This window comes from Neovison vison, chromosome 12 (genome assembly GCF_020171115.1).
Source record: "Neovison vison isolate M4711 chromosome 12, ASM_NN_V1, whole genome shotgun sequence".
NCBI classification, from domain to species: Eukaryota; Metazoa; Chordata; class Mammalia; order Carnivora; family Mustelidae; genus Neogale; species Neogale vison.
In genome coordinates this window covers 143,637,108-143,664,272 of record NC_058102.1, presented here as the reverse complement: position 1 = coordinate 143,664,272, position 27,165 = coordinate 143,637,108, and the positions used below count along the sequence as shown (strand labels likewise).

General features: G+C 58.1%; 2 protein-coding genes across 2 annotated transcripts; one reads left to right on the top strand and one right to left on the bottom strand.

Annotated features, from left to right (window-relative positions):
• Positions 1 to 952: 952 nt before the first annotated feature.
• Positions 953 to 1,763, bottom strand: LOC122891509 (calmodulin-like). Its single transcript, XM_044227222.1, has one exon. It carries the CDS (start codon positions 1,654 to 1,656, stop codon positions 1,207 to 1,209), a length of 450 nt encoding a protein of 149 aa, XP_044083157.1. The 5' UTR covers positions 1,657 to 1,763; the 3' UTR covers positions 953 to 1,206.
• An 18,081-nt stretch (positions 1,764 to 19,844) lies between these two features.
• Positions 19,845 to 21,052, top strand: CALML3 (calmodulin like 3). Its single transcript, XM_044227732.1, has one exon. It carries the CDS (start codon positions 19,905 to 19,907, stop codon positions 20,352 to 20,354), a length of 450 nt encoding a protein of 149 aa, XP_044083667.1. The 5' UTR covers positions 19,845 to 19,904; the 3' UTR covers positions 20,355 to 21,052.
• The last annotated feature ends 6,113 nt before the right edge of the window (positions 21,053 to 27,165 follow it).

Genomic DNA, 27,165 nt, shown 5'->3' with positions numbered 1-27,165 from the left:
ATGTCATCCGAGCCGCAGCCCCCCCTCACCGCCCCCGGATCTGTCCCTGTCCCCCCTGCACTGGGGTGCGCTGGGCAGGCTCTGCCACTCGCCCCCGCCCTCGCTGGAATGAGGGGCAGGTGGGAAGGGCGGGAGCCAGTATTTTGCAATACCCCCGCCTCCCCCAGGGAAGCTGGCTCCGTCTCCCCACCCTGGGCTGAGAACCACTGACTTGGCACGGCTAGGATAAGGCACATTCAGTCATCGCCGAAAGTAAAGGAAACGCTCATTTCACGAAGGAGGAAGCAAAGCCCGCCGGGGGGGGGCCACACGGCACCGGGGCCGCACAACGGGTTGCAGACGATGCCGGGAAACCCTGTGTGCTTTCTGAATCCTGAGGTCTAGGGCTCGTCTGCCTCCCCTACAACCCCAGGACCTTAACCCAAGGCCACCCGGGGCCTCGGTTTCCTCCTGGGCAGATCCCCCTTGGGTTGAGCCACCCCTGAGAACCAGGACGAGGAAGGGAGCCTCGCAAACTGTGACCAGCAGCCTCCAAGGGGGCTGATCCTGGGCAGCCGCACTGCAGGGCCACAATCCCCGTTCGAGCGCGGTTGGGGCAGCAGAGGATGGCGATGTGCAAAGGATGCTAACTTCATCGTCTGTGGCGTGGACAGTGTCCCAGTCCCAGGCTCCAGCCCCAGCCTCCCGTCCGGACCCGGGAGCTCAAGCAGAACCTAAAGGCAAAGAAACGTGCCTCTCGGGTCCCCTCCCAGCCCGACGCACCCCTCCCGCACCTGTTCTCCTCCCGGGGCCTCTGGGAGACGCTGGGGGAGGACTGTCGGGCCGGGCCAGGCTGGTTCTCCCCCGTGGCCCAGGGAAGGGGTCAGAGGCGCAGAAGAAACCCAAATACCGCCGTCCGGAGGCTTCGATTTTCCGCCGTCCCACCAAGCACTCAAACACCGGCAGACACTGCCCCCGGACCTCAGACTCCTTTTATTTCAACCGCCATCGCCTTGGGTTTCCCCACGACAGCCTAGTGCGGCGGGGGATCCCCGCTTCTCTACAGGAGCCGCTCTAAGGTCTCGCCGGGCACAGAGCGCAGACCCCAGGCCCAAGCGAGAGTAGGTAATTTCCCCTCCACCGCCCAGACCGCCCCCTGACGTCCCCGCCGCAGAAGCGGAGGTCCCGAGAAGGCAGGAGGAGCAGGAGACGGGCCGGGGCGGGGCCTCACTTCTGGGAGAGGATGCGCAGGAACTCCTCGTAATCCACCTGCCCGTCCTTGTTCGCGTCCGCCTCCTGGATCATGCCGTCCAGCTCCTCCTGGGAAAGCGTCTGGCCCAGCTTGGCCATGGCCTGCTTGAGCTCGTCCACACTGATGCGGCCGTTGCCGTCCAGGTCGAAGGCACGGAAGACCTCCCGTATGTCCTGCTCGCTGCCCCAGGATTTCATCCTCTTGGCCATCTCTGCCAGGAACTCCTGGAAGCTGATGACGCCGTCGCCATCCGTGTCCACGCGGGCGATGAGCTCCTTCAGCTCGGCTTCTGACAGATTCTTGCCCAGGGCCTGCATCACGGCACCCAGCTCCCGGGTGTCGATGGTGCCGTCCCCATTCTTGTCAAATCTGGAGAAAGCCGCCTTGAATTCAGCCACCTGCTCCGCAGACAACTCCTCGGCCATGTCAGTCACACCTGTCACGGAGCTGCCGACCTGGCTGCCGACCGGCTCAAAGGGCTCACGTCCGAGCTGGGGACCAGGGACCGGGACAGGCAGGCCAGTCTCTGTGAGGGCAGAGCTCCCGTGGCAGCCTTGCCATGGGATGGGAGCCCCCTCCTTTTCTGCAGTTGGAGCGAGGGAGGGGTAAAGCTCTCCACCCTCCCCATGTCCTTGGGCGAAATCCTCCTCCCAGGGAGGGACAGACCAGTGACAGACCAGAAATGCAGGAACTGGAGTGGCAGGGCCCGCCCTGGAGACGCTGGAGCGACCTTGCGTGGGGGCCATCGGAGGCCTGCCAGCCTCCCTGCGCCCTGAGAGCTGAGGTGCCCCCTGGGAAGCTTCTCACAGAGACCATGGCTGGGAAGGGAAAGAGAGCCTCCCTCGGTGGCCACAGCAGGTCCTGGAGTAGAGGGGGACTATCTGGCGTTCCTTTCCGTGCTCCTCTGCGGCTGCTGTCAGGCTCTCATCCCGCAGGGCAGGCCAGTAGAGGCGGATATAGGAGAATTGTTTGGAATTCTACCAGGGTGGACCCATGGGCATCCTTAAAATTTCCAGCCCAGGGTGGCGTCCAGGTCTATAGATGGAAGATGTGGCCCACTGCTGCTGGCATCTCTGAGCAAGCGAGGGGCCTGGGCGCACGCAGAACCCGGCGCCCGGTGGTGCTATTTACGACACCAAGATTCCATGTGTGATTTCGGAGGAAGGGGCTTCTTGTCCCCCCAGAATACCTCTCCTCGGGCTCCGTGATTCCTCTGATCCCGCTCCATCGCTAGGGTCAAGCTTTTCGTGAGGACACGGGGGAGGAGTGCGGGGCCCTGCCCGAGAGCTGTGGGGGTGCCAGGGAGCATGTGGCCCCCAGTCTTCTGCGATCTCTGGAAGGAAGCCATCTCTGCCCACTGCTCTGAGAAGCAGAGTGTAGACCAAGAGCTCAACCCGCAGGGACTATTCCCAAGTCCTTCGCAAGTGAGACCCGAGGCTCTGAGGGGACGTTGGCACTGGAATCCCTGGGGTGTCTTTCTCAAGCACATCTCCTCTTGGCCCGTCCACATCCCCAGGACTTCCAACCACCTGTGCCTCTATCTATGGAATGGGCTCCTTCACTCCCCCGAGGGGCTGTATAAATTTCAGCTCTCTCTGGCTCAGCCCCTCAGACAGACGGAGTCAGTCCTTCCCTAGAGGACAGCCAGACGAACACCTCCCTCGTCGGGGCACATCGGCCTCCCCAGCCCACTCCCGAGCCAGGGGACCCAGATGGAGAGAGAGACACAAGGGCAATGTTCCATCCGTCTAACTTCTTTTGCAACGAAGTCCTGACGGAGGATTGCTGTTTCATCTCTGTGCGGGAACGGCACGGAGACCTCAGTGAACGTTGAGCAATCCGGTTCTCAGTGAAACCGCCGGCGGTGCCGGGTGGGGAACGTGGTTTCCCTGGGACGCTCCTGCCTCGCACGTGACCTGGGACGGGTGGGGCTCCGGACACAGAGGACCTGCTCTTAAGGATATTTGAAGATATAAATCTGTATTATACATCGTCTTCTTACCTTATTAGGAAGACTGTGATTAAAAGTCCAAGATGCTTAACATTTTGTTAGTTTCCCTTGGTGTCAGAGGATGCATCGTAAACAAGGAAGAACTTTCCAGATGCTATCAGGAGACGAAAGCTCTTGGTTCTAGCTCCGTCGCAGATTTCGAAACTTAACTTGGGTCTTAATATCTTCATCTATAAAATAGGAGAGTGTGCCCACCATATATGATCAGGGCACTCGAGATCAAAGATGAAAAGCAGCTTTGATCAACGGAAGGCATTATGACGCTAGGATAAAACTCATCTCCGGGAACAAACTGGTTTGTGTTTGATGTGAACCAACACTCGGGAAGAGGAGGACCTCAGTCTCAATTTTGTTATTACGCCTTTCTCGATGGGACTGATAAACTAGACTCGTCTGCCTGCAGGTTTTAGTCACATCAAACAGTCCGAGGCCCAGACATTAGTCGGCTCTCGGACATCGGCCCCAACAATGCCGTTCCACAACGAGCAGAGACATGTATTTTGAGAGAGCATCTAGTGAGTGTCCTCATGGGACTGGAAGGGGAGAATGATTGTCACTCCCTCTCCCCATGGACAGAAGGAGTCTCGGGAGGGACAGGCCTGTGCCCAAGGCCACCCAGTAACTGGGGAGGCAGCCGCAGCTCTGGTGAGTACCTCCCCACCCTCGGCCTGCCATTTTGGACCCTGCTTCGTCTCTGATGGGTGTGTTCTCTTCTCAGAGCATGAATCCAAGTGGAAATGACTCCCTCCTCCTCCCCACCTGGCCTCCTACCTCAGCAGGTGAGTGCCCGGTCCACTGCATGGCCACATCAGGGACCGCTGCTCCCCAGGGACCAACACAGGGTGTCTGAGAGTTGAACTCAGGCCTGGGAAAGGGGGATAGCACGGCAGGCGTCACGAGAACCTAATCCAGCTGGATGAAGTCCCCTTCTTCCTCCACAAGAGCCCGGCTCAGCTCTTTGGAAGCAGTGGGAGGGAGCTGGACCCTCACATCCAAGGGTGTCCTCATGGGGCCACACCTCTTGCTGGGCTCCCTGAATGTTGGGATGAAGGTGTCCATCAGGGATGAGTCCGAGGCTAAAAGACTGTCACTTGCTTGGTGCCCCACGGCTGAGCCCTGGGGCCAAGTACGAAGCATACACAGGAAGACACATCATACGAAGCATACGTAGGCCCTTCCATCAGCCCATAGGGTGTCCGTGTCCCCCCCCACGGAGTGTGAGGAAGGCAAAGAACGGCTGCCTCCCGGGGGGGAATAGAAGGACCACGCCTGAGTCGGTGGGGGGGGCCCAGATTGGCTGAGAAAGGTCCCCCGGAGCCAATGAGAACAGGGAGCAGAGCCAGGCAGAGCGGAGACCAGCAGGGGGGCTGGAGAGAGCCCGGGCCTTCCTGGCGTCACCTGTGGGAGGCCAGCCCTCCTGCCCAGGACGCCCTCCCTCTCTGGCCCCCTCTCGGTTCATCTCCCCGACCCTGCTGCCCGGGACGCTGGGACTTCTCCCAGTGAGAGCAGCTGCCCCCTGGGTTGAGGAGGGAACAGGGAGGAAGCAGCCGTCCCCACAGGCAGCAGGGAGGGGAGTCCTTACTCCCCACTGCTCATGCAGTAGCCCTGAGTGTGCATACATGCGTGCATGTGTGCACGTGTGTGTATGTGCACGTGTACGTGCACGTATGTGTGCGTGTGCGTGTGTGTGTTGGGCACCGGCGTGTGAGGTGGCTGGCCTCTGGCTCAGGCCCTCACTACTGATGGCTTCCCCACCAACAGAAACACACTCAGCCCTCCGTTCCCCCTTCTCCTACTGGCTCTATGGGCCAAGTACTGGTGAGAAACCAGTAGGACAGGTTTGGGGGCCTCCTCTGTCTCGTCAGACTTGCGGGAACCTGCTAGGCCCTCCCTCCTGAGCCAGTCTTTGGGGTGGGCACCTCCCCCCAGCTTGCCTGGAGCTCCCGTGCGGGGATCACTGTGTGTCCGTGTGAGGCTGTCTGCGCCCAGAGCTCCCGGAGCCGGATCCCAGAACCCGCCCTCCATCAGGCCCTTTGTGGGTGGTGAGCAGGAGAAACGGTGAGCCGGTGAGCCACGGGGCTGCCTTCACGGCTGGCAGGCCCCCCCGGAGTCCCCACAGTGTCCAGAACCTGAAACTCAAGTCACGTTGCCCATGGAGCCGCTGGCCTTGGCGCCCGGGAGCTGTGGGCGTCATCCTGGCCTCCCAGGGCAGAGGCCACATGGCCTGATGCTGATGACCTCAGCATAGGAGGACCCCACCCCTGCCTTAGAAGGGTGAAGCCCACCGGAGCGGCAGGAAAGGCACTGGCTCGGGACGGGCTCAGGAGCCACACTGCCTTGGTGCCCATCACCCAGCTGTTGGCTCCCCGTGGGGCCCCTCACCAGACCCCGGCTTCCTGCAGGCAGGTGCTCGCAGGCCAATGGACAGACAGCCCTGACCGCCCAGTGGCTGCTCCCAGTCCTTAGGGAAGTCTGAGGCCAGTGAAGCACCAGGCCTCACCGATGCTGGGCCCCGTGTCAGGCTCACTCCCCACTCCTGCTCCTATCCCTGCCGTGAGCAGGTGCTCCCGGTGTCGAGTGACTTTGGTAGGTGACCGTCATTCCGCAGCAAACGCTCACATGTTGAAGGCTCAGAAGTCAGGGATCACCTTTCCATTTTATTTATTTTATTTTATTAAGAATTATTTGTTTCAGAGAGAGAGAGAGAGCACGCACGCACAGGAGAGGGGCACAGAGAGGCGGAGAGAGAGAATTTCCAGCAGAGCGTGGAGGCTCGATCCCACAACCCTGAGATCATGCCCTGAGTGAAGTCAAGAGTCAGAGGCTGAACCCCCGAGCCAGCCCGGCACCCCTCATCTTTGCGTTTAGATCCTTGTCCAAGCAAAGGCGGGATCCTCGGGCTGCAGCGGGTCACCGGGAAAAGGGGGGAGGCCCCACTGTCGTGGGCTCGCGTTCAGACGAGCGGCTTTGCGTCGGACGGCTGTGCCCTCAGCACCGCTTGCTGGGGGGGCGGCTGTGCCGGCGGGGCCCACGGTTTGCCCAGACCTGCCGGGTGGTTGGCAAGCGCCGTCCTTCCCGCCGCTTCTCCGAGACACGCCCGGGGGCTCGGCGGGACGTGCACACACGCGTGCAGCCCGGGGACCACGCGCTCCCCCGCTGGCTCGGAGGAAGGCGCTGTTCCCCAGGACGCGGAGCATTTTGACTTTAACCACCTGCGCCGGAAATCTAAGAGGCACCAGGTGTGCCATTTCCCACCGTTGTGGACAACAGTGAGGTGCACCGTGGGTCCAGCAGTGACAGATGAGAAACGGGACCGTGGTGGTGTCCCAGCATCTCCCCGGCCGTAGGACCGAGAGCAGGTGTGGGCGCCGTGTGCTGGACCGCCGGGGGGGGTGCACTTTCCCCACAGATGCGCCCCCCTGACGGCCCGTCTGCCTCGGCGTTCACCCCGCGGGCCAGCTCCCTGTCACCCTAGTGTGGCCCTAACGAGGTAGAGCCAGGGTTGTCAGGGGTTGGGAGGTGGAGACCTGACCAAACTTGGAAATCAGCGACTCTAATTTTTTTTTTTTTAAGATTTTTTATTTATGAATTTGACAGAGAGAGATCACAAGTAGACGGAGAGGTAGCCAGAGAGAGAGGGAGAGAGAGGGAAGCAGGCTCCCCGCTGAGCAGAGAACCCGATGCGGGACTCGATCCCAGGACCCTGAGATCCTGACCTGAGCTGAAGGCAGCAGCTCAACCCACTGAGCCACCCAGGCGCCCCGCGACTCTAATTTAAAAACGGTCAAAAATCCAGGCACCTGGGGAGCTCAGGCAGGTCATGATCTCAGGGTCGTGAGCTCGGGATGGAGCCCCGAGTCAGGCTCTGTGCTCAGTGCTGAGTCTACTCAAGATTCCCCTCTCCCTGTCCCTCTGCTCCTCCCTTGTCGTCCATGTGCTCGCCCTCTCTCTCTCTCCCTCTCTCTCAAAAAAAAAATTTTTTTTAATTTAAAGAAAAGTAATTTTAAATTTACTTTTTAATTTTATTTAAAATAAAGTTTTAAATTTTAAAGAAGAGTATATTTAAATTTAAAGAAAAGCAGTAATAAATCAATCGCTCTGAGATGGTCCCCGGTGCTTCTACCATGTCTGTAGGTGCAGTAGATTCAGGCAACACCCTAAAGCGTCAGGATTGCCGTTGCCTGAACAGGGCTCAGAGCCGCCATTCATTCCTGCAGACTCACCGGCCTCACTCCTCCCCACCTCCCGCCTCGCCTCCCTCGTTGCATCCATCTGGCAAGAAATGAGGGAGGGAGCAGCCCCAGGACATTGCCACAGACCAGAGGAGTGACTGGGGTGCACCCACGCATCCCATTGCACTGCTCAGAGTGCGTGAATTAGGTCGCGGTGCTCCCAAAGTGCTGGCCACGGGATCCCCCTCCGCACCCACTGGGCTCCCTTGGAGCACTCAGGACACCTTTCCGCCATCCCTCCACTCCTCCGCCTTTCCGTTTGCCCTGAGGGGAGCCAGGCAGGAGGCTACTCGGGTCTCTGTACAAACATGCCCTCCCCACTGTGGAAATGACCATACAAAGTGGGTCATAACGTCCTGTGTTGCCGGGCAGAACATTCCAGAATGTTTGTGACAACCTCCCACCCCATCTCGCTCTCCTCTGCTGGCTTGAACACACACACATCCACACTCACAACTGAAACTACCAAACCATCCGCATTTTATCTTGCCCAGGTAGCAAGGGCATTTTCTAAAATGCCCTTTTCCTTTGCCTACCATCCACCAAAGAATTAAGAATGGCCTTCTAGAGAAAAAACAGTTGGCAACTCCTCTCTCAGTAGGTAGCTGAACGCTCCCCAGCAGGGTCAGGCACCAGACCAGGGACTGACCTTTGGAATCCCCCGGGGGCAGGCACAGCACAGGGGAGTAGCAGGAAGGGCGGGCCCAGCTGCTAGAGCTTGGAGAAGGCAGTCTGGGGGGGATGGGGGGCCAGGAGATAGGAAAGGCGGGGTCTCTAGATCCCTGGGGAGACAGCTGGCAACAGGAGAGGGAAGAAGGGAGCCCCAAAACCAGAAGCTAATTATGGCTTCTTCCCCATGGTGTCAGAAAGGCCAGGACACAGAGAAATAATGCACCTGTTACAGGAGAAAATAAACAGCCACTATCACACCTGTAGTAACGGCTGCCACGCGGGGACAGAGGCAGCCTTCAGGGAGTTTAGCTCTGACTAAGGAAATGCCAGCAGATGGGGGCCCCAAGTCAGAGGTGGGATGGCAGAACTACATTTAAATAATTCTGGAAATGCCTACGTTAGAAAAGACTACGCTAAAAATAATATTGACTACGTCAAAGAGTACGCTGTTCTGAGTGGCAAACAGTGACGGTCAACAACAAGAAGTTGGTGTCCCCTCCGTAGGTCACCGTATTTTTAGTGTCAGAACTTAGAAGAAGAAATTAAATATCTCATTTGAAGCCTTGCTCATGCTGAGAACGCAAACAGCTTCTTTGGGATGTCGTGGGGAAGACAACCTGTTTACGCCAGCAGCTGTTCTAAGCAAAACGAATGCCATAAAACGCGTTATTTCTCCCAGGAAACGTGGCCATCTGGAGACGGCCAAGAAAACATTTCCAAGTTCCCTTGCTCTAATATAATTAGGCAAATCGTTTCTGGCCAAAAAGATGTAAGCAAATGAATTGTGGGCAGCCCCTGGGAAGAGAGGAGCTTGCCTTTCTCCAGCATTTTCCAGAATTGTGCTGTGCAGGATTCGGGCTTGAGACGAGGCCTTGACCTACCCCGTTGGGTCAGGAGGTGGTGTGGAAGTAGAGACGGAGTTACAGAGCCCTGGGTCCCGAATGTTCTGAAGATGCCTTATCACACCAGACTGCTCTCCTGTGGACTTCCTTTCTTCTTACAAAATAAAACCCTAGGGGTGCCTGGGTGGCTCAGTGGGTTAAGCCTCTGCCTTCGGCTCAGGTCATGATCTCAAGGTCCTGGGATTGAGCCCCACATTGGGCTCTCTGCTTAGCGGGGAGCCTGCTTCCCCCTCTCTCTCTGCCTGCCTCTCTGCCTATTTGTGATCTCTCTCTGTCAAATAAATAAACATAATCTTTTTTTAAAAAATACTATATTGTTGGGGAGGGGACATATCTGGAGGAACAAACAAGGGACCAATGATTAACTATATGAATGAAGAGCTCTTAAATTTTTCAAAACACCACAATAAAATAGCAGTACCGGCCAAGGATCCGAATGCGGGTCACAGAGGAGCAGATCCAAATGTCCAAACACACACTGAGGGACCCTGCACGTACAAATTCAAGTGATGACGAGGTATCCTTTTATACCCAGTCTGGGTGGCAAATGTTCGCGGAACGCTCTAACGGCAGAGAGGACGCCAAGAGATGGGCGTGGGCCCAGGCTGCTTGTGAAGGGGGCGCGTGCGGCAGCCTTCGTGTGAGAAATGTGGCGCACGTCCTGCAGGCAAAGCCGTGCTGGGGTTACGGGAGCAGGGTCGCAGGTCTAGGCCGTGAGTGGTGGGGGGTGCCGAGATGCAGGAAACGGGAACTAACAAAAGAAGGAAAAGATGAAGGACAGTCAGTGCGTATCTGTGCACACGTGTGTGTGCACGCATGTGCGTGTGTAAGAGATCAGCCGTGTCTTGGAAAGGACCATTTCTGGAATGACTCATTTATGTTCTTCACAATCCCAGGCGTCACAAAGCTTTCATTTCTAAGAAGGGAATTAAGAAAATCACACTTGGCAGAAACAAATTTAAAATCCTGAGTTTCCGCAGTAGAGGAGGCCTGAGCACCACCACTGCGACCTCGGGGACTGCGTGGGGTGCCTCTGCGGGGTTCCCTCTCCCCTACCTCTTAGATCTGAGGGACGGCCCTGCCAGCATCTCAGACTTGCCCAGGATTGATCAGGTCTTGAATGTTTTTTTCAAGTTGCAATTTGGGGTCGTTAAGTGTCACCAAGGAAACCTTTAGCAAGAGGGGGAGGTCGGCTCTGTATTAAGTAATCACATTTAGGGAAACTCTGGGCCCCTTTGAGGAGCAAAGTTGTAGACTATGTGGGTCCTAAGCGGGCATGGGGGAAGTGGTTAGACCCCCACAAGCCGTAACCCTGCAGACAGAGGTAACGCTGGACATGGCGTTCCCTAAGCCCAGGGATCCCGGTGCTTGGGTTAAGGAGGAGCCGGCCCCCATCGCCCCCACGCCTGCTGTGGACCACCCTGGTGGTCTATATTCTCAGGACAGGACGCAGGGTGCTGGACCTTGCGAAACAGGATGGGGCCTCAGTCCACCCCCACTGCCACCCCCTGCCTGTCCCGGGAGCTCCACGGAGGCACAGACAGAGGGCAGTGGCCTTAACCAGGTCAGAGCCTGGGACCGGGTGAGCAGGGCCCGCCCGGTCCCCGCCAGACAAGCCCATTGCCCAACCTGGGCAGGGCCTGGGTGACACACACCTGGGGGAGGGGGAAGGGCGGCTCCCTGTGACTCCTGCCGGAAAGGCTCCGTCATCCCCTGGGGGACGGTCCCTGATGGACCAGTTTCAGCCGGGGAGGTGGGCCTGACATCCCCCCCAGTATCCCCACGGAGGGCCCAATAATGGGGCATCAGCAAGGCTGATAATGGTAATGGGGTGTTGGCGCGGCTCCGCCACCTCAGGTGGCACCCTCCGTCTGACCAGGCCACACTGGCTGGCCTGCCAAGGGCTCTGACAGGTGACCTCATCTCTTAGTCACTCAGTAGTTGGTTCCTGTTTTGCAGAAGGCGAGCAGGGCTCAGACCCAGGACAGAACTCGTTCGTGGCCCAGCTGGGACCTGGAATGCAGGTTCCCTTCCTCGGGCCCGTCCCCGTGTCTCAGGCCTTCGGCTGTCCCTCCTGTGCCCCTGACGGCAGCCACACGCGGCTCCGGCCACCTCTGGTGGCCTGTCAGAGCTGGCAGCCAGGGCCCTCCCCAGGCAGCCGCGCCCCGGGTGCCGAAGGGCAGCAAGGCAGGTAAGGCCGTGGAAAGTGCCAGAAGGAGCTGGCGTTTCCGTGGGCGCCCCGCCTCTCACCCGCTGCCTGGCTCCGGCACACGCTTACCGGATAGCAGTCAGTTTTCCATGTCGTGTGGCTCGATAGAGGCAGAGACAGAATTTTTTTGAGAGAGAGAGAGAAAGAGAGAGAGCGGGGAAGGGGCCGAGAGAGAGAGAGAGAGAGAGAGACTGTCAAGCAGACTCCGCCCCCGGAGCAGGGCCGATGCGGGGGTCCCTCCCACAACCCTGGGATCCTGACCTGAGCCAAAATCAAGAGTCAGACGCTCAACCGACCAAGTCACCAGGTCCCCCAGTTCTGCATTTTAAATTGGGAAACTCGGCGAATGGGTTCGGTACACAGACGGTCCTCGGGGCACATTCGTGAAATCCTTGGGAAGCGTTTCTCCAGAAGCCACCGTCCATCACCAGTCAGCCCTCACCACCCCCTCCGCGTCCACCAGTATGCTCCCATTTGTCGGGAACATCGGGGACAAGCTGCCCAGACTCTCGCTTGACTTGCTCTGCGCCGCACCTGCACCCATCTCTTTCCTGGGGCTGTTCCCCTACTTTCGTTCCAGGCTCCTCATCTGTGTGTTTGAATGTCTGTGCTCCCCAGTAACACAGGGAACAATGATTTGGTTTTTAAAGATCTCTAGCCTTTAGCTCTTCCTTAAGAGCTTGCTTGCTTTTTTTTTTTTTTTTTTTTTCTGTCTATCTGATTACTTTCTGGCATCTCAAAAGGAGAGCAGAGCTTTCCCTCCACCCCGCCCCCTCCGACTGCAGCGTGAGTAACCTTCTGCTTCCTCAGGGGAGCTCAGCTCGGCTCCCCGTGCCCCTCCCAGCACACGGGCCTCACTGTCCAGCCTGACCCTCCTCCGGGCACGGTCAGAGAGCCGCTGTCAGGCTTTTTCGCACGTTACTCTCTTCTTTCCCTGTGCACACACGCGGCCACAGAACAACCTCCTTTTAGAGCTAATGTGTTGTGAACCAGGTCTCAGTATTTGGGTTCATGGTCATTTTGTGTGTTTGTTTCCTCAAGCTACATAGCATTTTCCCTGTGATGCATTTGAAATTCTTTCCTCCAGGTGTACCAGACGGACAAACAGACATGTAGATAATAGACAGATAACAGAGGACAGACGACGGAGAGATAGTAGAGAGACGATAGATAAGTAGGTGAGAGGGAGGGGCCCTTGTTCTGTGACTCCCCGTTTCATTTTGGAAAGGAGTTGGGGGGAAGCGAGCAGCAGGGCCCACATGACGGGTCCCGCTCAGGCGTCCTCGCGCGGGGCATCCGCCATCTCATCCCTGGTGTGGAAGCAGCGCCTGCCCCGCACCCTCCTTCACAGGGTCCTCCGCACTGTTAGGTCTGGGACGGGGGCTGCTGAGACCCCGACTTCTCAGGGAGCCAAAGCCGCTGCTCCCTAGAGTCGCAGACGGAGACGTGCCAGGCTCCCAGCAGGCAGGGGAGGGACAGCTTTCTGGTGCCACCTGGCTGCCCAGAGACGGCTAGGAGGCTGATCTCCACGGGCGTCCTCACAAAGTAGCAGTCCCAGCTTTCCTTCACCCCTTGTTCGTCAAGAACTCAGAGCAGGCACGATGCCAGGGACGTGTGGGGCTCGGGGGAAGTTGGGGGTGGGATGTCAGGCCCCTGGGGCAGACCCCATCCTGGGCTCATCCACGTGTCAGGCCTCTGGCAAATGCCTTCTTTTCCCTCACCCACGGAGCTCTCCCATGGCCCGCCCTCGAGCACCCCTTGGGGGAAAATCTCAGAACTGAGCAACTCCCCATCCCTCCTTCCTTTGCCCTTGGACTTCTCGTGGGGTTCCCTTGGACCACACCACACCGTTCTCTCCGCCCCTTCCTCCTCCTGAACAAAGCTCCTTTCCAAGGCCTTCCCTTCCCTTCTCCGGGTCATCAAAGGTGGCCTCCTCCGGGCATACAACGCTTGGTCCTGGGTGAGGTGCCTTGGGTCACCTCCATACTCCTTCAGAGACGAGGTCAGGAGCTGTCTGCTCTCTCCCTCATACAAATGCAGAAATGCAGACGCAGAAACACCACCGGGGTCAACGTCGGTGGCTCTCTGAGTCAGGGCTGGACCTCGAGAACATTGGTTCACTCCGAGACGCCAGACCCCTGTGGTCGGTGGCAGTCATGTCATGAGCCCTCCTGCCCCATCCCCCCTACCACACACAAGGCGCCACTTCTGGAACCAAGCCTTCCGCCACCTTCTGCTTCCCAGAAAGCCTGCATCTAGCCCAGCCAGCTGACCTTGGTCAAAGCCTTCACCTCTGCTCAGCAGACGTCTCTCAGATGCCTGTTCGTGCTGGGGCCGTGCGGGACTTGGGACACGGAGGGTCTCCAATGTAAACCCTCCCCCTGCCTTCCATGGGCTTGAGGCTGATGAGAGATTCCCTTAGTAAGTGGCGATGGCCCTCAGGCCCTATTTCAGCACGAAGAGCCTGGAGATCCTCCTGCTAGGCCCATTTTTGTGGCTCACAAAGTAGTTGCCTAGTCCTGGGTAAAGACTTAAGTTGGATGGGTTATGAGGTCCTCGTCTGGCAAAGAAGGGCTTTAGACTAGAGGGTGTCTTTCAGAAACCATTAGCCATGGAAACCATTTTTCAAATGAAATCTTCCTTGTGTGGTAAGTGATTGTTAACCTTTATTGAGCACTAACTGTTCTAGCCACCGTTCTGAACCTGCTGTATTGATCTGTGGTGCCCTATGCTACTGTTGTACCCATTTTACGGATGAGGATCCCGAGCCACTAGAGTCACGACTTGCCCAACGCACATGAAGCAGTTAAAACAGCGTTTTACTGGTTGGCAGTGGGGGCAGGGAAGGAGTCCAGGCACCCTGGGTCTCGCTCACCATGCATCTCTGGAAGGACCTTGGCAGAGTCCAAGGGATTCAACGAACAAGTCTAAAGCCGCTGGGTAATTGACTTCCAAAGGGAGTTCTGCCCTTTGCTGAACCCCTTTGCTTCCTTCAAATTGCTTACCTGAGTGCAGAGCCCATACCCCAAACCCCCCTGCATTCTCACACCTCGCCGCTCCCCAACAGGCTTGCCTGTGCTCACGTGGACACCTGACGCCCAGGCAAACACGAGCTCACACACGTGGCTTTCTGCAGGGAATGAAAAGGTTTTCATCACAACCATCAACTTCAAAGTCTTGGAACCTGGAACAAACGCTCTCCCTGCCTCTTCCGGAGTTCTGCACCCCTCAGGCGAGAAGCTTGTTCTCTGGAAGGTAATTGCTGCACCCCTATGACTGCGGGGGCTTAAAGTAAGCGCGCACCCGGTGATCAAACAGAGCTGGGCACCACGAGGTCTGTTCCGTGTGGTTCTAGGCCCTCGGTGACATCACCTCATCAAATATTTTCTGTTGGTCAATTTTTTTTTCAAAACATTGAATATAAAAGAAAAATTTTTTAATAAAAATTTGAAAACCACATCAAATATCCGATTTGAAAGGCCGGTGGGTCACACAAAGGAGCCCCTCCAGAATCCGGCTCTGCCCTCCTCCACGGTGCCTTCCCCAAAGCCAGTGCAGGACCCTTTCCCCAAAGCCCAGAAGTTCAGGGGAGGCACCAGTGAGCATGGCCACTGACCTGGGCTAAGTCACCAATCCCAGCAGGTGTCATTTGAAAACAAAACAAAAGCCCTTTTCCCAGGAGAACAGAATGTCTGAGAAGAAATGTAATGGGTTTGGCAGCATTTAATGTGGGATTTAGTACTAATTTGCTTTTGTCTGGGGTGATCATTTAATCTTGATTTGATCACAGTGGCTGTCAGTAATTAAATACAAGTCACATTGCGTCCCTCCTGTCGCCTCCTGACTACATGCACTGAGCGAGGTGCTGGCCGCGCACCTGCTAGGAGCTGGAGACCCCGAGCAGTGGTGTGGGCATGGGGTGGGAGGGGGCGCCCCCAAAGCCTGCCCCGAAGCCTGCCCTCATACGCCTGCTGACCTGAGGACACACTGACCCAAGGAGATCCAGGAAACTTTCAAAACAGTCTCTTGATTGCTTCCCCTGTCCTCGGTGCCCTTCACTCTGCAGGTGAGGCCTCTGATCATAAAAGCCAACCACTCCTTCCTTTTGTGGCCCAGCAGGTGCTAACGCACTGTGCCCCGTGTGTGCTGGGAGCGGGTCTTCTCACAGCCCGCACCAGCGTCCTAAACCATGATGTCACCTGGTTGCTTATCAGATTGAAACAGCTCCCAGCCCCCGTCAGAGCAACTGTCTCCTTGAACTCAAACTCCACTCCAGCCCAGCCCAGCCCAGGACAGCCCCGGAGGACCCTGGGTGATTCAACCAAGACTGACCAAAAGTCATTCCGAGACCTAGGTCACGCACCGAGGCTGGAAGCCGCCCAAGTTCGTTGGAGTTGGTTGTAGCGGCCTGAACACACGGAGACAAGTTCTTTCCGTTCCCGCTGGGGGCTGGCTGACGAGCGACCGCTGGGGCCGGTGAATGACTTCACCCAGAACTCACGGCCACGCTCAGCCCCGCACGTCCTCGCAGGGCACGGGCATGGGAGGGCCGACAAGCCTGAGGAGCCCTGATGTGTCTCTTCAGAGTCCCCAGCAGCGGCAGCAGATCCCCGAGAGGACCCCACGGAGAGAAGGGCCCGCGGGTTCCTGTGCTCTCCAGGGGAAGGCGCTACAGCACGCAGTGCCTCTGCTGGGCGTCCTCATGAACGACGGGGTAGATTGGGGTCTTCATTCATACTTAATTATTTATTGTCAATAATACTTAATAATTCTGTAGGGCCAACACGGTCCCTGCCAACATTCCAGCGTCCTCGTCCCTCTGACCTCCAGCTCGGGGAGGACTAGACTCGGTTCAAAGTTGGTTCTCAACGCTTCACGGGTGTGGTCCTCCAAGAGCGTTCCAGGATCCACGGGGGGTTAGGGTGACCCGAATACCCTTTCAGAGGGCCCGGGAGGTCAAAACGAGTCTCCTAATAATACCAAGACGTTATTTGCCTTTCTTACTGTGTTGACCTCTTGCACCAAGGCCAAAGCAATGGCGCATAAAATCACAGCCCCTTAGCCAGGGTCCAGGCCCCTGTACTCACAACCATTATATTCTTCGCTGCCCCAGAATCTCAATTAGGAAAAAAATAAATAAAATAAAATAAAATAAAAAAGCCTGTTTCACTTAAGAATGTTCTAGAAGTAGTGAAATAATTTTATTAAATTTCCACCCTTCCATGCACATCCTTAATACGCTACCGAACATGGAGAGATCGTAGGAAAAGCACCGTGGGCATCTGTGAGAGACGGGTGAGTGAACCAATACTGTCCAAATGACTGATCGCGCCACAACAAAATCCCAGAGCACGCGAGTGACCAGTGGATTTTAGTGACAGTGCGAGAAGGTTCATTGACAGGAGTTCAGATTCCACTAACTTTGGAGAAACCACTTTTGCCCAGTGTTGATACAGTATCGAAGAAAAACATCCAGAGACCTGAGTCATTCGCATGATCTCTCCTTTTCCCCCTGCGCACCTGTGCGAAGCCGGGTCATTCACGCCTCACGGCAAAGCATCTGCTCAGTGTTCATTACCGCAGCGGACCTGCTCCGGTAAACCCAAACTTAGGAAGAGACATGCAAAAAAAAATTTTTTTTAAGATGTTATTTATTTGTCACAGAGAGAGCACAAGCAGGCAGAGTGGCAGGCAGAAGCAGAGAGAGAAGCAGGCTCCCCACTGGACAAGGAGCCGGATGCGGGACTCGATCCCAGGACCCCGGGATCATGACCTGAGCCGAAGGCAGCGGCCTAACCAACTGAGCCCCCCAGGCGTCCCGCAAAATTGTTTTTATTAGGTGCCACTCGTCTCCTTTGGGCCTCTGCCTTCAGCTCAGGTCGTGGTCCCAGGGTCCTGGGATTGAGCCCTGCGTCGGGCTCTCTGCTGGGCAGGGAGCCTGCTTCCCCCTCTCTCTCTCTGCCTGCCTCTCCGCCTACTTGTGATCTCTGTCTGTTAAATGAATTTTTAAAAAAATTTAGAAATAGAACTATTTCTCATAAAACAATATGATGTTCGCATGAGTTTTTGATTTCTGTTTTTCTCAAGTTGCACAGCAGTATAGAAAAATATATTTCAATATTTAACGTTTTTCCAGGTGTGATTTCGAATCCTGGGAATATTGATACAGCCCACGTGAACAAAAAGCTCTTTGGGGTCCTCAATCACTTTAAGCGTTTAGATGGGTCTGAAGATCAAAACTGCGTGCTTGGGGAAGGCTGCAGGGGGAGCGCGGCAGAACCCCAGGAACTAAGCACTGGTTTCCTAACGAGCAAGACGCCCTGGTGTAGCCCATCCCAGGGCTCTGCTTTGTGAGTCATGAGTCACTCTGTTTAAAATCCTTCCTGAGCTCGCTCTCTGTGAGCTTTTTTGAAGAACACGCTTAGGGCGAGGGCTGGATGTTGGAACCACGACGCCATAATTCAGAAACCTGCAGACTCCCGCCGGCCACGTACCCCCTTGTGGGTGCAGTAGGCAGGAAGCACGACCAGACCGTATGCGTCCATTGGGGGAACCAACCACAGGCACGTGCCCTCCGGTGACGCTAGCCCCTGGTTCCGCAGGACGGCGTGTCACTTCCACGCCTGCTGCTCTCATATGATCTCATGCATACATCCCTTTGGGGGTGAGGTTTTGGCTTATGAATTTGGGGGGACACATTCAGATATTAGCATCTAGTTTGTCCATTCTTTCCTTCACGGGCCATGCCCTTGATGTCCTATCTAAATCCGCCCCAGACCCTGGACAAGCTGGTGTCATTGCCAAGCCCAAGGTCATTCAGACTCTATGTCATCATCTGTGAGTTTTATGGTTTTGCATTCTACATTTTGTCTGCAATCCATTTTGAGTTACTTTTTGGGGAAGGGTGTAAGGTCCGTGTCTAGCTTCACAAGACAAACATGTCTTGTCCCAAATAGCCAATGGGAATGCACATGGATGTCCCGTTCTTCCAGCACCGTTTGTTAAAAAGATGATCTTTTATCCCTCTTGCTCCTCTGTCAAAGATCAGTAAACTGTATCGTGTGGGTGTACTTCTAGACCTTCTGCGCTTCTGTTCCATCGATCCCAATAATGGATCTTGGGCAACCGCGCCATCTTGATTACTGTGGGCTTACAGCGAGTCTCAAATTCCAGCTTTGTCCTTTTCTGCAGTATCATAGTGGTTCTCTGGGGTCTCAGTTTGAATTTTCATGGATTCCCACAGGCAGGGAGAGGGACCCTTTCTCACTCAGTGGGTGGTCAGGTTCCCAGGCTTCCCAGGAGCTGGGAGCAGGAGTCTGTACCCAGGGCTTATCTCCCCTCTCCCCTTCTTAGGAGTATCTCCTCTTAAAAACAGCCCTTTCTTCTGCTACCCCAAAGCGAGGGATCCAGACTTTCAGACATGACTTTACGTATCTTCCCATCAATCAGAGAGAAAAACGCGAATCCCCACCTCCTCATCCCAGGCCTGTGTGTGTGCCCTTCCTCATGTCCTTGGGTCCCCCCCCATCCACCAGGCTGCAGCCACGCTAGCCACCCCACTGCCAAGCCCTCTCCCACCCATGGGCTTTGTGCCTGCTCCGCCTCCCTGCCTGGACAGCGCCCTCCCATGCTGCCTCGAGGAAGCCTTCCCTGACCGCCATTGCGGAAGCGACCTGCCCGTGTTCTCCCCACCGGAACCCTTTCAATGTTCTTCATGGCATTTGTGACAGTATCCAAGTATCGCACCTATTCATTTGCTCACTAGCTAGCTGGCTCACAGAGGGAAGAGAAATTTCCGGAGGACTGGGAGCTGCCTGTCTCCTTCGTGGTCTAGTCCCAGCTTCTAGAACAGTCCGTGCACAGAGTAGGCCCTCAGTCCATACATAGGAATGAAGGAGTTGGGGGAAATCCGCCTTCAGTCATGTTTCTTCTGAACATAAGAAGACAGCCTGCTTCCTCTTGAAGAAGAAAACCTTGATCCTTCTCTGAAAACCCTTTTGGGAACCTGGAGGCTTTCAGGCTTTGGAGAGTCAAGACAGGGGGAGGAAGTTCCCTTCAGACAAAGGCAACTTCTGCCTTTCATCCCACCCTGAACCGCCACAGAAGGGAGGCTGGCTGTTCTCTGGGCCGCAGGGTCTGAAGACGGGACAGGGGTAATTCCAGAAGGAACAGCCCAAACCAGTCTCTGGAGGGCTGGGCAGGCTGCCCTCCCTGTGGGTGTCCTGCGGGGGTTCCTGCCGGCTCCCAGTGCGGTGGGCAGGGAGCCGCGCGCGCACACACGCACACACACACACACGCATGCACGCACACACGCACACACACACATGCACGCACGCACACACGCACACGCACGCACGCACACACACACACGCATGCACGCACATGCACACACAAGCACACACACACGCTGGTGCTGGCGTCAGCTCAACCCTCGGCCAGCCTGGTTCCTGGTGCCGGACTCCTGTTCCAACAGCACCTGGCCTGGGGCAACCACGGGGCGGGGAGTCTGCATGTGAGCGAGAGCCGGGCTCCTTCTTAAGCGCCCGCCAGTGAAGCCCGGGCCAGACGGCCCGCCCGCCAGCGGCGCCCCACACTCCGCCACCTGTGCTGCAGCTCCGCCGGCCGCGGCCGCCACCACCCAGCCTCCATGGCCGACCAGCTGAGCGAGGAACAGGTGGCCGAGTTCAAGGAGGCCTTCTGCCTGTTTGACAGGGACGGGGACGGCGTCATCACCACCCAGGAGCTGGGCACCGTCATGCGCTCCCTGGGCCAGAACCCCACGGAGGCCGAGCTGCGCGACATGGTAAGCGAGATCGACCGCGACGGCAACGGCACCGTGGACTTCCCCGAGTTCCTGGGCGTGATGGCCAGGCAGCTGAAGGGCAGGGACAGCGAGGACCAGATCCGCGAGGCCTTCCGCGTCTTCGACAAGGACGGCAACGGCCTGGTGAGCGCCGCTGAGCTGCGGCACGTGATGACCAGGCTGGGGGAGAAGCTGAGCGACGAGGAGGTGGACGAGATGATCCGGGCCGCGGACGTGGACGGGGACGGGCAGGTGAACTACGAGGAGTTCGTCCACATGCTGGTCTCCAAGTGAGGAGCCCGGCCTGGCACTGTGGCCCACACACCCGGCCGCCAGGCTTTGCTGCGCGAACCCGGGGCCGGCCCTGCTCCCCGCAACCCTCCGGCCCCTCTGGGCTCCGCAGCTTCTCCGTTCCAGGTGATTCCGCCCATCTTTGTGCACCTCCCTTTGTCGCCTTTTTCCTGCCACCCCTCCCCCGCTCTTCCCAGCCGGGCCACGCCTTCCCCAAGCCCAGGGACACCAGGTGCTTCTGCCACTCAGGAGCAGCAGCGACATCACTCTGCCTGGACAGTGAACTGAGGACCAGGGCAGTCCCACCGGCCAGGCACCTGGGGAGGTGCAGGGGGACATCACAGAGCCCTGGGCTGGACCCCTGCGGGGCACTCAGCACTGGGGCCCGGTCCCTAGCCCCCAGAGCCAGGGGAAGGGTTCCGGAGCCTCCGTGACCTGAGGGCACCATGTGCCGCTGGACTGGGGCAGGTGGGAGGGACCTGGTCTGGGCGAGGGGGCCGCTGGAGATGTCGGCACTTGAGATCAGGCTTCCCCGAGAAAGAGAACCCCCTTTCCGCGGGTGCTCGATTGTCTGATTCATCCTTTGCCGCTTGGAATAAATCCGGGGTCAGTTGTAACACGTTTGCGTTCAGCTTCAAGGCGGGAAATTGGAGCAGGAGGGAGAGGGAAGCGCGGGGGAGTAATAAAATGCTCGTGTTCCCGTCACGCCTTCTTCTGTTCCGCGTCCCCCTGAAATGAGCCTCTCTCCGTCCGGGGTTTAGACGGGGCAGGATCTCCATTTTCGTGGTTTCTGCAAAGGCCACAAAACCTTGCGTGAAAGAGTGAAGCCTACAGAAGGCGAATTTTCAATGCTTATTTCAAATAAAATGGGGAAGTCAGTAGAGCCCCTGGAGCCGCGAGCAGATTGCAGGTGAGAAGGCACCTGGCCGCGCGTTTCCATCCCCGGTGGTCGGACAGCCGGGGATTCCGGCCTGGGGACAGTGGCCGGCTGACCGCCTGCAGTATGTCTGCAGGAAGCGAGCGGCCCCTCCTGCAGGCTCCCCCGGGTGCCGGGCACAGTGGCGAGCCCTCTGCGTGCACAGGAGCTCACTGCCACCCCGAGCAGTGGGTCCTGCAGTAGCTTCCCTGTCTAACAAATGAGGACGCTGAGACACACCCAGCTTTAGAAATCAGTGCAAGGCCCCCAGCTGCAAAGTCCCAGGGCTGGGATTGCACCTTTGCCCGCACCGTGAGGCCTCTCCGCAGCCCCTTTGCCTCCACGGGGACTGAGGCCTAGAACACACTGCCTCTGGCGCGAGCATTTGCGAGAGGGTTAGAAACCATCTCAACGTGCCAGGCATGCAGTAGGTGCTTAATAAGTGACAACTACTCTTGCAATCGCTTTTAGGAATCCCCTCCAGCTCTAACACTCTGAGACCTGGCAATGGACTTGCACCCTTCAGTCCCAGGGGGCAAGTGCTGAGGGGAGGCCCGGGCGGGGTCTGGGACAGGACGCCCCCCAGGGCCCTGCAGCTGTGGAGCACCCCCCCCCCGCCTCCACCCCCGGGCGCAGGAGCTCGGAAGCAGACCTTGCTGCTCTGACCCCAGGCCCTTGCCAGCTGAGCCTGTTTGAGTCAAGCCCACAACCCTCTGCCGTCAGGATTGGCTGAAGACCTCCAGGTGTTCTGTCGGCAGCCGGCCCCTCTGTGTGTGCCGGACGGCCCCGCACAGCATCCAGGTGTCGCGGACGCCGCTCCCTCGCGAGCCTTGCACAGAGCAGCCAAGCCAGTCGTCCCCTCAGAGATTCCAACATGCATGACGGTCCCACCTGCCAAAGGAAACCCTGACGTGACCCCCAGGGACAAAAGGATTCCATCTCAGTGTTTTGGTGGGAAAAAGGCTTCAGGAAGCCAAGAACCAGGTAAGGACGGGCTGGGTTCTCAGGTTCCCTCCTCCCCGGCTGGGGAGTGGGCGTTTAACCCCTGCTTTCCAGGCGTCAGCCTCCCAAGGCCCTTGCAAGTACCGCCCGACTGGCCTGCGGACCCTCAGCCGGGAGGGGAAGAGGCGTCTTCTTGGACCTTCCACCCAGCCGCGGGGTCGTTTCGCTGAGGCAGGTCTCCTAATCCTTGTAGGCGGCCTGCGGGACCCTTCCTGCCCTGTAACAGGCTTCCGCGCCTTTCCTGGAGAGTCCTTCGTCCAGGGCAGGAGCCCGGCGCGGTTAAAACCCCTGCCGAGCCCCTCGCCTCCGTGTTCCCGCAGCCGGGCTGTGGACGAGGGGCCGCAGTGACAAGCTCCCCGCGGCCCCCAGAGACAGCGCAGCCCCTCAGACCGCAGCCCCCTGTCTCCACCGCTTGTGTCTGGTGCTGAGCAGCAGGTAGGGAACATGTCCCTGGGAGCCCTCGCGACAGACCCCTGATGAAGGGGGTTCTCTCCTGCTCACAGGTGGGAAACCTGAGGCGCCAAGGGCAAGGTGGCCCCACAGAGCTGACTGTGCTCCCTCCCCCACCCCTGAATACAATTTTAAAAAAAAAACATTTGCCGTTGTCCCTTCTCATCCAAGCAAGGTCATCAGCCAGCTTGGCCACGTGGCCCAGCCCTTTGCCCCGCTGCGGACCTAGGGACAGGGACGCCGCTGGGCAGGCGCTCTCAGATTCGGTGAAGGCGCCTGCCTTGGCGGGTGGGTTCAGAACTCACGGTGGGTGTGTGAGCCTCTCGCCGTGCCTGGCACACACGCGGGTCCCTCTATGTGTCAGGTCACATGTCAGCCCCGGGCCCCTCGGGACACCTGCGTCTGTCTGCATCTTTCCCGTTCTTCCTCCATGCGGCCAGGACCTGTCTCGTCCCCTGACACCAAGGTAGATGTTTGTAGGATGTGGTCACCACAACTGGCAGATGTAGGTCCCTGGCCTTGCGGAGTAGCGCAGGGGGAAGCCGGGGGCTGGAGCACCAGGGAGGAGCCCCAGAAAGTTCCTTGACTGGAGTGGGTCCCTGAGAGTGTAAGGAGGCCTGCAGGTCCGCTTCCTTCCCCGGGTCTCTGGGGAGCCGACATCCCGGCGGCTCCTCACCCGCGTTCTGTCATTGAATAATTGGACTTAACCTCCCTTTAGCCCCCAAAAAGGTGCTGTCTGCTGCAGCTCAGAAGAACATTCCAGCCCGCCCCTGGGGAAGGAATTTATAAATATTACCACAGGCTTTCACCAAGCCTCTCATAAATCAGGGCTCGGGGCTCCTGGACCTCCCAGGCTAGCCGTGCTCCTCTGCCTCCTGTGTTTCCAATTTTAAGTCAAACCCAGCCCAGCCCAGCCCTGCCGGCTCCCGCTGACCCTCAGAGATTCCAGGGACCTGTTCAAAGGCTCCCCGAAGCAGGCCGCTCACAATGGCTCTGCTGTTCTCGTTGGAGAAATTTAAAATTAAAACTCATGCATGAGGTAGAGACTGCCCCTGGGTGAACGGAAGCGATGGGTCTGCGGTGTTTGTTTGCACAAGCAGACAAACACGTGAGCTCTCAGAAGCTCTGGGCCCAGCCCACCTACAGACCTGCCACCAGCCTGCTGCAGTCACACCGGGGCCTGGTCCCCCCCAGAGCGGGCGCGGGAGCTGGGCCTGGAGCAGGTAGAGCTGTTCCCTGGCCCTCCTGCCTGGTGCTGGGTGCTGCGGGATGCGGGGGGATTGCCTGGCTGCTGCGGGATGCAGGGGGCTGTCTGGTGCTGCAGGATGCTGGCTGTCTTGCTCAGAACCTGGTGCTGCCCCGCAGTGCTGGGGAAACAGCATCAATGGAAAAGCGGCTGTGGAAACAGCCCAGGCGAGCCCACCAGCCATGCATGAAGCTCCCCCTTCCTCCCTCCCCACCGAGCTGGTCTCATCTCTCTGCCTGCTGTGGCGTGTCTAGCAGACTCTGGTCTGGAGGGCTTCCCCGTGATAGAAGGACGGCGCTCCCCAAGGGCGAGCTTGCACACACCCCCACTCCGGGGACGAGGACCCTGTGAGAGGCCCGCCCGGCGCTGCAGCAGCTCATTCTAACCTCAGAACCGGTGGGTGCGGCAGGTTCATCTATTCGCCCGTTTTAAGGAAGGGAAGACTGAGACCTCAAGAGTTTAAATAACTTCCCCCAAAGTCACACAGTCCAGTAAATTAGAGTTTGAATCTGGGTCTGACTGGCTCCAAGGCTCCATGCCTCCCACCGCCGACGAGGACCTTCTCAGAGCAAGCAGCCTGAGACTGAAGGTCAGCCCGTCTTAGAAGTCACAGGAGCTGTGGCCGAGCTGCAGATGGCCTGCCAGCCGAGAGACAGGGACAGGAAAGGCCTGGCAGTGGTGCTGTGCTGGGCAGCATTTGGGCAGACGGGACCTAGAGAGAAGAAAGACCTCAAATGGTGTGGAGGGGCACGGGAGCCACGGAAGCCCCTAGGGCAGACGTTAGGGGGAACTGTCGAAACGGCCCACAACCCAGGGCCCCCCTTGCCCTGGTGCTGGCTGTGAGCACAGGTTCAGGGGCGCCGCGGTCCCTAGGAAGTAGAAGTGGCCACCACCAGCAGGAGAGAACTCAGCCCTGGCCACATCTTTGGGATGGTAGACGGTCCTGCACGGTTGTCTCTCCGGCCAAAGCTGGGCCTAAGCCTGGGTCATTGGTGTGGAGCGGCTGGAACGGCCGTGCCTGGGCCTCCCAGCGTCCTTGTGGAAGAAGGGCTCGGCCTCCTATCCAGACCCACATCGTGGGGTGCTGTGATGGGCAATCAGAAAAGACACGTGTCTTCCATTAGAGGTTGAATTCTTTCCCCCCCAAATTCACATGTTGGAGTCTTGACCCCCCAGAACCTCAGAATGTAACCTTTTTAAGCCGAGATAGGGTCTCTGTTGAGGCCGTCAAGTTAAGACGAGGCCCTTAGGGTGGGCCCCGATTCAGTATTATTGATGTCCTCCTAAGAAGGGGACATTTGCAGACAGAGGGACGACCCTGTACAGACAAGGAGAAGACGAGTGTGTGCACAGGAGAGCAGCTTCAGGAGAAGCCAGGCCTGCCCGCAGCTGCACCTCCGACTTCTGGCCCCCAGACGAGAGACATAAACGTCTACTGCTTAAAGCACCCAGCCTGTGACCGTCTGTGACAGAGCTCCTGGCAAATATGTCCCCAAAGGGAGGTCGGAGGGACCCACAGACTGCTTTCTTCCCCTGGGTCCCAGGAGGGCTGCTGGGGTCGCAGCCAGAGCCGGCTTTCTGCTGGGCCCTGGGAGCAGTGGGCTGAGTCATACGCCCTGGGTTCTGGAGAGACCCAAACAAGGAAGGCGGGGGCGAGAGACCATCCCCACAGCGCAGGGAAAGGCTGTCCACAGACTCAGGACTCACCTTGGCTGTCGAAAGCCTGGCCTGTCACTCCCAGCCTCAACACTCCGGAGGACCAGAGTCGGCGTGATGAGGCCCAGTGAGGTCTGGGGTGTGTCCTCTCCGTCTCCGGGCAGGCACGCAATGCGGCCTTCTCACCACAGGGCCCCAGGTGGAGATGAACTCACACGTGCGGGGCCTTTGAGCCTCTCACCCTCTTAGAGGCTCTCTGGCCTAACGTGCCATCCAGGACCCAAGGCTTAAAGGCCCTCACGACCTCCTGGAGAGGTTGCCCCTTTGCCTCTCCTTGGGACGCGCCCACAGTGGGGTGTTCAAGGCCAGTTGTCCGAGGTTGGATAATTTTTATCCTTGGACAGGGTTTCCTTGTTGGGTCTGAAATGTGCCCCCCTGCAACTTTGCTCCCTGGCCCCTTTCTCCCTCCTGTCTATGTTCTAGACAGATTCTAGAGCGCCACAAGATTGGTCCCTACTGAGGACTTCAAAGAGCTGTGGCCACTACTCGTCCGGCAGCCTCTCCCGTCCGGGTCAAGCAGCGCTAACCCTTCCCCGAGTGTTTAGATGACGTACCTCTTGACACAGTTCAGCTTTCATCCATCCCTCACAGCGACGCCTCCCTGGACACCAAGTCTGACCCGTGCCGGTGGCGATGGGGCCACCGCTCCCTGTTCCTGGACACAGCAATTCTAAGAATGAAGTGGGGAGGGTTCAAACCAGACTCGTGCTCGGGCAAGGCGCCACTTCTCTGGCCGCCGTTGTCACACGTGCGTGCGTGCCGGGCTTAGGAAACACAGAGGTGAGCATCGGAACACAAACGGTGCCGTGAGGGGGCTATGGAGACGTGCTCTGGAAACACGGAGAAGGAGCCTCGCACACGGAGAGCCAGCCAGGAGGACGCAGTGGGTGAGGAGGAGGCAGGCCTGGGTTTGCTGTGTCCAGGCTGCAGGGACAGCATGGGCCAAGGTGCAGGGGCACGGAGGGGCACAGTGTCTTTCTGCCTCGTCTTTGTGGGACCATGTCCTTCCCCACCCTGTGCACTCGGGTCTGATGTCATCCTCCAGGAAGGCTGACTCCCATTCCCTACCCTCCCGGTCAGATCCGCCCCCCCCTCCACCCTCCAAGAGCCTCCCAGCCTCCCCGTGGCCTTCGTGCCTACCCAATGATACCAGCATGACCCGTTTGTCCCCCATCTGCCTACCAAGCGGCCAGCCCCTTGGGCCCCACGCCGCTGAACGCCGAGCACGGAGCCCGGCCAGACTCGGTGTTCACGGCAAGGGTGCTGCACGGATGCCCCAGCCGCCAAGCGCATCCCCGCGAGACGTCCTCGCCATAGGAGGAAGGTCGGCGGCTGGGCAGGGGGACGCAAAGCCCCCTCCACCATTCTGGGGGGCGGGGCTGGGCTTGATGCTGCTTGAGGCGGTCCTCTGCTGGCACGACCCTGAAATTCCGAATGGTGCCTGACTTATGGGCGCCCCCCCGGATCACATAGCCGGTTCCGTA

Coding starts and splice junctions, on each gene's coding strand:
- CALML3 (XM_044227732.1), top strand. CDS start 19,905: ATGGCCGACCAGCTGAGCGAGGAACAGGTGGCCGAGTTCAAGGAGGCC.
- LOC122891509 (XM_044227222.1), bottom strand. CDS start 1,656: ATGGCCGAGGAGTTGTCTGCGGAGCAGGTGGCTGAATTCAAGGCGGCT.